At 40.3% G+C, this 12,500-nt stretch overlaps 1 protein-coding gene across 1 annotated transcript in view; it reads left to right on the top strand.

Annotated features, from left to right (window-relative positions):
* gatm (glycine amidinotransferase (L-arginine:glycine amidinotransferase)) overlaps positions 1-4,813 on the top strand; it is a 6,539-nt gene extending 1,726 nt beyond the window's left edge. Inside the window, exons 4-9 of the mRNA XM_060878467.1 lie at positions 583-773; positions 1,615-1,752; positions 2,319-2,483; positions 2,670-2,733; positions 2,919-3,035; positions 3,644-4,813. Coding sequence (XP_060734450.1) covers positions 583-773; positions 1,615-1,752; positions 2,319-2,483; positions 2,670-2,733; positions 2,919-3,035; positions 3,644-3,756 — 788 coding nt within the window. The 3' untranslated portion in view covers positions 3,757-4,813. The remainder of the gene's footprint in view (positions 1-582; positions 774-1,614; positions 1,753-2,318; positions 2,484-2,669; positions 2,734-2,918; positions 3,036-3,643) is intronic.
* Positions 4,814-12,500: the final 7,687 nt, after the last annotated feature.

Below are 12,500 nucleotides of genomic sequence, written 5' to 3' on the forward strand. Positions count from 1 at the left end.
TGTCTAACTGCTGACAGGCAGCCAGAGAGACAGACAGGGAGAGAGAGAGACAGAGAGACAGACAGAGAGAGAGAGAGAGAGAGAGAGAGAGAGACAGACAGACAGAGAGAGAGAGACAGAGAGAGACAGACAGAGAGAGAGACAGAGAGACGGACAGAGAGAGAGAGAGACAGACAGAGAGACGGACAGAGAGACAGACAGAGAGAGAGAGAGACAGAGAGACAGACAGAGAGACAGACAGAGAGAGACAGAGAGACAGACAGAGAGAGACAGAGAGACAGACAGAGAAAGAGAGACAGAGAGACACAGACAGAGAGAGAGACAGAGAGACAGACAGAGAGAGAGAGAGACAGAGAGACAGACAGAGAGACGGACAGAGAGAGAGAGAGAGACAGAGAGACAGACAGAGAGACGGACAGAGAGAGAGACAGACAGAGAGACAGACAGACAGAGAGACAGAGAGACAGACAGGTCTAAAACAGTCAATATCAGGAAAGAGCTGAAGCTTACTTCATCATGGAACACTATGGTGATGTGTGTGTGTGTATGTGTGTGTGTGTGTTTGTGTGTGTGTGTGTGTAGGTATGTATGCAGCCATGCCACGGGACATCCTTCTGGTTGTGGGGAATGAGATCATCGAGGCTCCGATGGCGTGGAGAGCTCGTTTTTTCGAGTATCGTGCTTACAGGCCACTCATTAAAGAATACTTTAGACAAGGAGCAAAGTGGACCACTGCACCTAAACCCACCATGGCAGATGAGCTATATGATCAGGTCTCTCTCTCACACACACACACATACACACACACACACACACACACACATACACACACACACACACACACACATACACACATTACACACACACACTCTCACACACACATCACACACACACACACACACACACATACACACATTACACACACACACTCTCACACACACATCACACACACACACACACACACATCACACACACTCACACACACACACACTTTTTAAACTTTATTGTTTACTTAATGTTGTTTGTCACAGTTCCACTTCAGCTAGTTAGCATGCTAGTATTTTAGCTCTTCAGTAAATGTGGATGTGTAGAGTGAGAGATTATTATTATGTTCTCTGTGTCACTGCTGTGTGTAATTGCACATGTTCCAGAGTGTTCAGTGTGTTTGTTTTAAATCAAGGTCATTCTCACTCAGCAAACTCTCGGGCTTATCTCTGCCTCTGTTTTACTCTTTAAACCTGTCTGATAAACCAGTCTGTTTCCGTACGCTGGTTATGTCCCACTGAGGATTCTTCTTGTACCTGACAAAAAATATCCAATTTCTGGTTCAAGCTTAAAAATCACCAAACAACTGGAAACAAAACACAGAAAATCAGTTTTGTTTTCAGTTTTGTTTAATTTGCATATTTCAGTGTAGAACTTGTGAAATTTACCTTGCTCCTATGTTCTCTTGGGGTCAGGGGTCAGGGTCACAGGTCAGGGTCACGGCGGAGCTCCAGGTTTAATCTCTCTGCATCTTCAGCTGAGGGTTTAGAACATTTACATACTGTAGTGCTGCCTCTGTTGGTCACCCTGTGTAGTAATAAGTGTGTGTGTGTGTGTGTGTGTGTGTAGGATTACCCAATCCGTACAGTAGAGGACAGACACAAGCTGGCTGCAGAGGGGAAGTTTGTTACTACTGAACATGAGCCATGTTTTGATGCTGCTGATTTCATCCGAGCTGGAACAGATCTGTTTGTGCAGAGGAGTCAGGTGACACACACACACACACACACACACACAGCACACACAGCACACACACACACACACAGCACACACACAGCACACACACACACACACACACACACACAGCACACACACACACACACACACACACAGCACACACACACACACACACACACACAGCACACTTGACTGTGAGGATTGAGTGAAAGTGAATCTTTTCCAGCTTTCACACTCTCTGCCTTTTAACAGAGGCCACAGTGTAGGAGTTCTGCAGTACTAAAGACAGTGTTATTGTCCACAGTGTCATCAATATTCGAATGAACTAGTTTAAACATGCCATGTTGGTAACCAACCAAACCCAGGCTTGGTCCTGTAGAGTATTTGTCCAGCATGTAAGAAAGTCTCCACATGACATCTGTCATCCCTTCAGTTATTTCACTGCCATCTCCACAAGAAAACACACTCTGTTCCACTGCCTCAAGAAATGTCTTTAAATTGCGTAACAACTCAAATCACATTTTATTACGATTTAAAGTTCCCTTTTCTCAGAGAAGAGCCTGTAAAGAACTAATAATGTTTGCACCTGCTCACAGGTGACTAACTTCCTGGGAATCGAGTGGATGAGGCGTCACCTCGAACCCACCTACAAAGTGCACATCATCTCCTTTAAGGATCCAAACCCCATGCACATCGACGCCACCTTTAACATCATTGGACCCGGGCTGGTGCTGTCCAACCCAGATAGACCGTGTCGTCAGGTGAGTGTCACACCCTGTTTCTGGGCACCTGCCTAATGACTTGCTGGGTTTTAAAACCCTGTAGCCTATCCTGAGTCGAGATAAAGACAAGGCAAAGCTAAGCTTACAGCTATCTGTGGAGATATGATGGAGCGTTTCTATAGTAACCATTAAAGACTGATTCAAGTGTCTTGTGTCCTTGAGCAGATCGAGATGTTTAAGAAGGCCGGCTGGACTGTGGTGCATCCACCAACACCTTTAATTCCCGATGGTGAGTTTCATGTTCACTGAACGACAAAAATGAAAAAATTATATATACCTTCGTGTCTCAAAGTCTGAGAATAAAATTCCTGTTTGTAATCAAACATTAAGATGAATAAATCTTAAAATAAAAAAATAGATTAAGGTTCAGATAAAATAACTGTATCAAAAAAATTACAACGTGATTTGTCATAGATCATCCCCTCTGGATGTCCTCCAAGTGGTTGTCCATGAACGTCCTGATGCTGGACGAGAAGCGTGTCATGGTGGATGCTAATGAGACTACTATTCAAAAAATGTTTGAAAATCTTGGTAAGTATCTTGAAATTCTATAGAACCATTTTCAGTGGTTTTAGTGTATTACAACCTTAGTGAGCTTCCTCAGTGTAACACACTTCTATAAGTGAAATATGAGGTCATATGTCACACAATTAACTGAGCTAATTCTGGATACATGAACTTAAAGTGCCACATGATCTCAATATAAATATACCTGTTCCTTGAAGAACCCAGAATTTGTTAATGAACATTCCTGAGCACACAACATGAGGACCAAGGAGTGATCTAAACAAGTCCAGGAGAAATCAGGGTTCGGTAATAAAAGATTACAAACTCTGAACATCCAAAATGTTCTTATTAAATACATTATTACAAATATAAATAATATGATACTACCTGCCTAGAGGAGACTGTCCAAGCAGGTACAGAGGGGATTAGTCAAAGTAGACAAACAAGAAGACGAGGAGACCTCTGAAGGAGCTAAAGAGATCCACAGCTCAGATGGGAGAAGCTGTTCACAGAAAAACCACAACCTCAACCCCAACATCCACACACCTGTAAACATGCTGTTTGACAGAAACCCGACACTGTGGACACTGTGGTACCATCAGGTTGTAATGTTCTGTGTGTTTTTCTCACAGGTATTAAGACGATTAAAGTGAACATCCGTCATGCTAACTCCCTGGGTGGAGGTTTCCACTGCTGGACCACAGACGTCCGGCGCAGAGGAACACTGCAGTCCTACTTCCACTAAATCTGCCAGAAAACTATACAGTTTTAATCGAGTTTACATTCACACAGCGATGAGGAATAATCCGTTTACAGTCAGGTCCGAGTGTGCAAACTATTACAACTTTTTTAATCTCACCAATTCAACAAATTTCCACCGATATAAACACGTCTGTAACACGTCTGTAACACGTCTGTAACACGCCTGTAACAGAAATCGATACGTTTCCATTTTATATTATTAATAACATTATTTTGTTCACTCAGGAGTTTAGGCCTGGCTGTAAGTTAATACGTCTTAATTTCTATTTAATTTCTTTTTATTTCACTGAAGTTCTGCTCTCAGCATCACAGAGACAAAAAACATGGTCAGGAAATTGAAATATACAAAACATACAAAAGTTACTACCTCCTTTTTATAATTAAGGACACATTTCTTTCTTAAACAACTCTAACATGGATTTTCTACCTTTTTTGTAATAGGTCATTACACACAATTATCTTACAATCTTTTTTAAACTTGAACTTGTTGAGGTAGTTTCCGGTCAAGAGTAGACGCTGCTGAGTGAGGTCCAGCACTGTGGGTCTGTGTCTCCCCCTGCTGGTCATCACAGGCACTGCTCCCAATCTCACACACACACACACACACACATACACACAATGTAAATATATTTTATAAATGTTTAATTGTTAAATACAGTTTTTTCTTAAAATTCTTTTCCAGCATCTATTTTGCTTGTTTCCCATCATTTCTGAATTTCTCAAGAGGTGAATGATGAGGTGTTGGTTTATATCCTGCTGCCTGTGTTGTCATCTACAATAGCAGAGCTGACTCTGTGCTGTTTCGCTGTTCTTTTGTGTTCAAAGAAAATTGTTATACTCAGTTTTTGGGTGAACATTTTTAGCTACTTTGAGGTAATAATTTTGAGGTAAAAGAACTGTGTGAATTTGTGCCAAATTAATTAAAATTAAATAAACAATAACAACAAAAAAAATGTAAATAATAAATAAAAATAAAAAGAAACCGTTGTGGCTTAAGACTTGATGCCTGATGCAAATAAATATTAAAAGAACGTTTGAAATTGATGCGTGACTACATTTTATTTGTGTAAGCGGATGTTAACAACAACACCACAGAATGAGAGCTGCCCAAATAAATGAGATTATAATAATTAAATAACTACCTGAGCTTAAATAGGGTCCGAGGCTACAGACTTTTCCTGTTTGTCTACAAGTAGAAAGGTGACAAAGCGAAAGGTGACCATTTATTTTTTTGTGTACAAATGCAAAATAGAGCCAGTAACATTTCTATATAAAATTTCTTCATTCTATGCAAATTAGGTGTAAAGTAAAGTGACAAATCCAACTGCTTCACTGGACCAATCTTATAGCGTGTGGTTCGATGTTTCTTCAGTTCCTACATACATGAGTTCATGTGTTTATGTAAAATGGAAGAACTTATAACCATCTTATTGGTTTCTATACAAGTTAACACTAAATGTGTATAAAATGTGTAGTAAAGTGTGAGATAGTAACTCCCACTAAACAAGTACCCGAGCCAACTATGTACCATTTGTGTTAATGTATAACAGTGAAGTATTCATATAAAAACTCACACAGTGAAAAACATCACAAACTATCCGGAATCTTCTGTCTTTCGTTATGAAGCTCCGCCCCTTTGGAGCTCAACAGAGGAAGACTGTGTTATTGGTCAACATTCACTCACTCATCTTCTACCGCTTATCCGAACTACCTCGGGTCACAGGGATCTCAGGCGTCATCGGGCATCAAGGCAGGATACACCCTGGACGGAGTGCCAACCCATCACAGGGCACACACACACACACACTCTCATTCACTCACGCACTCACACACTACGGACAATTTTCCAGAGATGCCAATCAACCTACCATGTATGTCTTTGGACTGGGGGAGGAAACCGGAGTACCCGGAGGAAACCCCCGAGGCACGGGGAGAACATGCAAACTCCACACACACAAGGCGGAGGTGGGAATCGAACCCCCAACCCTGGAGGTGTGAGGAGAACGTGCTAACCACTAAGCCACCGTGACCCCCTTATTGGTCAACATTTTGTCAAAATTCACCAAAGTTCAGTTCTAGTGCCCTCTAGTGGTCATGTGAAGATATACAGCCATGTCAAAAGCACTTCTATTAAGAGGACCTGAGCCATTGGGTGGTCAAAACATTTAGAATTTATATCATGAGTGAACTACAAGATAAAATTCAGAACATCCTAGAATGCTCTGGAATTGGGATTCACTCACCTCTATTCTGAGTCCAGATAATAAAAGGTGATTAACAGTGATGAGAAAATGACGAGCTGGTGAAGGTTATAGAGCCCAGCAGTGCATCTTAATGGTGCTGAGGTCTGAATGCCTTTCTATGCCTTAAACACTGATCTGACTGTATGTGGTGTATAAAACATGTAGTATGGCTTAAGTAGAGGTTCTAGTACAAACAGTACAGTTACACACCACCCTAACATCTGCTTTAGTGACTCTGGTGCTAACTGTTGGTCAGTGCTTTGTGATGTTAGTGACTGTGTTTTGTTCTGATATAACTGGAGGAATTGCTCATACTTTTATCACAATGTCCTCATTAATTAGGTTTCCCTGATACAGGGCAGCACACTGGAGGGGTTTCTCTCCTGGTGAGGAAGCAAGCAATTAATTTGACTAAGTACAAAAAGTACCTGGGTATAAAAATAGAACAGTGGTAGGAATTTGTAGGATGTTTTATTTAATTAAAAAAAACTTATTTTTCAAATTCAAAGGAAACAAAAATTAAAATAACCAAAGACTGAAGTAAACAACTCCAAATGTTAAAATAAATAAAGTGAGCTAGTCATAACCATGCACACAGTAGCTAACAGTGCACTAGGGAGGGTGCCAATACTTAAACACAGATAACTTTGTGTGGATCAGTGTGTGTTTACAGCACAGTTGTAGGTGTTTCAGTTGTGGCTAACATGCTAACCTGACAGGATGTGCTAACATGCTAACCTGACAGGATATGCTAACCTGACAGGATATGCTAACATGCTAACCTGACAGGATATGCTAACCTGATAGGATGTGCTAACATGCTAACCTGACAGGATATGCTAACCTGACAGGATATGCTAACATGCTAACCTGACATCCATCCATCCATCCATCCATTTTCTACCGCTTATCCGGGGCCGGGTCGCGGGGGCAGCAGTCTAAGCAGGGACGCCCAGACTTCCCTCTCCCCAGACACTTCCTCCAGCTCTTCCGGGGGAATACCAAGGCTTTCCCAGGCCAGCCGAGAGACATAATCCCTCCAGCGTGTCCTAGGTCTTCCCCGGGGCCTCCTCCCGGTTGGACATGCCCAGAACACCTCCCCAGGGAGGCGTCCAGGAGGCATCCGGAACAGATGCCCGAGCCACTTTAGCTGAATCCTCTCGATGTGGAGGAGCAGCGGCTCTACTCTTAGCTCCTCCCGAGTGACCGAGCTCCTCACCCTATCTCTAAGGGAGCGCCCAGCCACCCTGCGGAGGAAACTCATTTCGGCCGCCTGTATCCGGGATCTTGTCCTTTCGGTCATGACCCAAAGCTCATGACCATAGTAGAGGGTAGGAACGTAGATCGACTGGTAAATAGAGAGCTTCGCCTTGCGGCTCAGCTCTTTCTTCACCACAACAGACCGGTATATCGACCGCATCACTCTGACAGGATATGCTAACCTGACAGGATATGCTAACATGCTAACCTGATAGGATATGCTAACATGCTAACCTGACAGGATATGCTATATGCTAACATGCTAACCTGATAGGATATGCTAACATGCTAACCTGACAGGATATGCTAACATGCTAACCTGACAGGATATGCTAACCTGACAGGATATGCTAACATGCTAACCTGATAGGATATGCTAACATGCTAACCTGACAGTAGTTTCCTCATCTGAACACATAGATATCTATGATCTGAACATAAATAATAAACATCCCCTTTATGGAGAAATATAGTAAGGACTTTTTCTTTGAGGTTGAAGTGAAGACAGACGTAAAAACAGAAGTAAAGACAGACGTAAAAACAGAAGTGAAGACAGACGTAAAAACAGAAGTAAAGACAGACGTAAAAACAGAAGTAAAGACAGACGTAAAAACAGAAGTGAAGACAGACGTAAAAACAGAAGTGAAGACAGACGTAAAAACAGAAGTAAAGACAGACGTAAAAACAGAAGTGAAGACAGACGTAAAAACAGAAGTGAAGACAGACGTAAAAACAGAAGTAAAGACAGACGTAAAAACAGAAGTGAAGACAGACGTAAAAACAGAAGTAAAGACAGACGTAAAAACAGAAGTGAAGACAGACGTAAAAACAGAAGTAAAGACAGACGTAAAAACAGAAGTGAAGACAGACGTAAAAACAGAAGTAAAGACAGACGTAAAAACAGAAGTGAAGACAGACGTAAAAACAGAAGTGAAGACAGACGTAAAAACAGAAGTAAAGACAGACGTAAAAACAGAAGTAAAGACAGACGTAAAAACAGAAGTAAAGACAGACGTAAAAACAGAAGTGAAGACAGACGTAAAAACAGAAGTGAAGACAGACGTAAAAACAGAAGTGAAGACAGACGTAAAAACAGAAGTAAAGACAGACGTAAAAACAGAAGTGAAGACAGACGTAAAAACAGAAGTAAAGACAGACGTAAAAACAGAAGTAAAGACAGACGTAAAAACAGAAGTGAAGACAGACGTAAAAACAGAAGTGAAGACAGACGTAAAAACAGAAGTGAAGACAGACGTAAAAACAGAACTAAAGACAGACGTAAAAACAGAAGTGAAGACAGACGTAAAAACAGAAGTGAAGACAGACGTAAAAACAGAAGTAAAGACAGACGTAAAAACAGAAGTGAAGACAGACGTAAAAACAGAAGTAAAGACAGACGTAAAAACAGAAGTAAAGACAGACGTAAAAACAGAAGTAAAGACAGACGTAAAAACAGAAGTGAAGACAGACGTAAAAACAGAAGTGAAGACAGACGTAAAAACAGAAGTGAAGACAGACGTAAAAACAGAAGTAAAGACAGACGTAAAAACAGAAGTAAAGACAGACGTAAAAACAGAAGTGAAGACAGACGTAAAAACAGAAGTAAAGACAGACGTAAAAACAGAAGTAAAGACAGACGTAAAAACAGAAGTGAAGACAGACGTAAAAACAGAAGTGAAGACAGACGTAAAAACAGAAGTAAAGACAGAAGTAAAGACAGACGTAAAAACAGAAGTAAAGACAGACGTAAAAACAGAAGTAAAGACAGACGTAAAAACAGAAGTAAAGACAGACGTAAAAACAGAAGTGAAGACAGACGTAAAAACAGAAGTGAAGACAGACGTAAAAACAGAAGTGAAGACAGACGTAAAAACAGAAGTAAAGACAGACGTAAAAACAGAAGTAAAGACAGACGTAAAAACAGAAGTGAAGACAGACGTAAAAACAGAAGTAAAGACAGACGTAAAAACAGAAGTAAAGACAGACGTAAAAACAGAAGTGAAGACAGACGTAAAAACAGAAGTGAAGACAGACGTAAAAACAGAAGTAAAGACAGACGTAAAAACAGAAGTGAAGACAGACGTAAAAACAGAAGTGAAGACAGACGTAAAAACAGAAGTGAAGACAGACGTAAAAACAGAAGTAAAGACAGACGTAAAAACAGAAGTAAAGACAGACGTAAAAACAGACGTAAAGACAGACGTAAAAACAGAAGTAAAGACAGACGTAAAGACATACGACATGTCGTACTCTGTATGTATGTGACAAATAAAATTTGATTTGATTTGATTTGAGAAAGTGATACAGTGTGGACAAATGAATCGACTCTTTAAATCGGCTCTTTAAGTTGACTCTTTAAATCAACTATTTTAGGTGAACTTTGAGAGCCGATCCGGGTGTTACAACATAGAAATTGCGCCATTTCTCTCTCTCTGTCTCTCTGTCTCTCTCTCTCTGTGTCTCTCTCTCTCTGTCTCTGTCTCTATCTCTCTCTCTCTCTGTGTCTCTTTCTCTTATATTTATAAAGCATGATAATAATCATAACATTAATAAAATAATTATAAATAAATAAATAATAAAAACAAAACCCTTGATGATGTCTCACTAATCCCTGGACTCCACCAGACCTCCCCATAAGTACAGCAGGCTACACCACCACATGGAGACCAACATGGAGACCAACATGGAGACCAACATGGAGGTGTGTTGCATAAAGACAGAGTAAACTTCAGAACCACATACTGTATGACGAAAGATTTTCAGGAAAATGTCAGGAACTCGAGTGAACAGGAGATTTAATAAGTTTAAAACATGAGGAACAAGAGGACAGAAGTGGACATTAGGGAACTAGAAGAAAGTTCAGTAAGAAACCAACATAATTCATCTGATTGTTTCCTTTCTTATCTTCATCAGAGGGGAAGCCCTCTGCCCTCTAATGATGTGAGTGTAAACTTTCAGACACATCTTCATGTAATTCATTTATTTCTAGAACATGTTTTAAACTAATCAACATTATATCATGACTTTTTATGTGTGTATTTAAGATGTTTTCTTGCACCCGGTGACCCGAGTGTTTCAAAAAGACTGGTTGTGTCTCTACAGTCTGGGAGACTCGTAGCTGCTCGCTTCTTCTAAGTGACTATAGAGAGTTAAATCGTCCTCGGAGACGACAGGCTTATATCGGTTTCCAGGTCACAGGCTGAAGGATCGAGGAATTAAAGACACATCCATTAGAGAACAGGGCTGCACTCTAAGGGAGGAAACTAGAGGCCAACTAGAGAAGGAGAAGAGACTGAAACTAAAGACCAGGATTTAGGAAACTAGAATTATAATCCAGCTTGTAAACTAGAATCCTGGACATTCTTGAACTTGCAGCTGATTGTCCTGATGTCATGTTTTCATTGATTTATTTGCGTCCCTTCTTCACCAGGTGCGGTGTAAACAGAATTAACCTGATTAACGTCTCCGGATTGAGCAGCTTTTCTTCTGGACAGTAGATCTGACTGACCTTCAGTGTTTATTCACAGAATATATTGACCTTCATTTTTCATTTCTTAAACACGATCCATCAAAAGTCCCGTCATCATTTTTAGTCACTTTGTCTGCACCCTGCATGAGCTACAACACTGGCACTCTATACTCCACCTGGTGACCTACATACATGGTGTAGAGTCATATTTAAGATGGAGTAAAAAAAAGTGTTTCGTATTAAACGTCAAACTGAGCTAAAATTCATACAAATAAACTAATATATTATTTATTTTCTTTACACTCACACACACACACACACGCACACACACACACGTAGGCCGTAGAGAAAAGACGGTGAAATGAAAACAATAAAATGACTAATCACTAAATCTCCTGCTAACACACACACACACACACACACACACACACACACACACACACACGTAGGTCATAGAGAAAAGACGGTGAAATGAAAACTATAAAATGACTAATCACTAAATCTCCTGCTAACACACACACACACACACACATACACTCACACACACGTAGGTCGTAGAGAAAAGACGGTGAAATGAAAACTATAAAACAACTAATCACTAAATCTCCTGCTAACACACACACACACACACACACACACACACACACACAAACACACTCACACACACGTAGGTCGTAGAGAAAAGACAGTGAAATTAAAACAATAAAATGACTAATCACTAAATCTCCTGCTAACACACACACACACACACACACACACTCCTCTTTAGGCTGCCATCACTTTGTTCAATCTGAGCAGCTCTTCTGATTTGTGATCATTTATGGATTTGTTTTTAACGTGGAGCAAAAAAAACCTGAACACTACATTTTTCTTGTAAAAGCTCCTGTAAACAATTCACAAATAAATTCATTTGTATTCGTTTTGGATAAATATATTCATGGTTTATTTCCACTGTAGGTTAAATATATTGGCACTCTTGTGTATAGGTTCACTGGCATCACTCCACACTTCCCTCTGATGAAGGAGACATGATGCAGATCTTGTTTCCAGTAGGATTTTAGTCCTTGTACTAAACACTAGTCAACAGTTGATAACCTCCTGAGAACCTCCTTCTACTTTCAAGGGTATGTTATATGATGAGAAACAGACACATGGTGGAAGAGCACCAGAAAAACCTGGGACCATAAAACAGAGTCCAATTACAAAACTAGGTAAATATGTAGGACAGGAACATGGAGACGCTCAAGAACTTCAGTAACGAAGAATAAAAGGTGACGAGGAGTACAAAACTAGGGGAAGTCCAGGAAGTAAGAAACAGGAAGTCCGTGTGACGTCGTAGTTTGGTCTTTATTAGATGTAGACACTGGAGGTTTCTCAGCACCACTGAGCTTCACACATTTCACTGTCATGTGGCTGAATATTTTCAGACTGTCTGAAAAATAAACTGAGGAGTCAAATGCAAATGTAATTGAATCAGTCAAGGAGTCATTTACTAATGCGATGATGAAATCTTCTCTCAGGTGAACGATACAATAGCTAATAAAACTGTAGTAGTGTTAAATCTGTTCTAAAGGTGATTAACAATGAAACCATTGCAATTCTTTCTTTCTTTCTTTCTTTCTTTCTTTCTTTCTTTCTTTCTTTCTTTCTTTCAGTTTTCCAGGAAATTGTTTGGATTTGTTTGACTTTACTGCATCAGATCAAAAAAACACTTATAAAATCTATTTATCTATCTGATTTGGCTGTGTGGGCGTG

Source organism: Tachysurus vachellii, chromosome 9 (assembly GCF_030014155.1).
Source record: "Tachysurus vachellii isolate PV-2020 chromosome 9, HZAU_Pvac_v1, whole genome shotgun sequence".
NCBI classification, from domain to species: domain Eukaryota; kingdom Metazoa; phylum Chordata; class Actinopteri; order Siluriformes; family Bagridae; genus Tachysurus; species Tachysurus vachellii.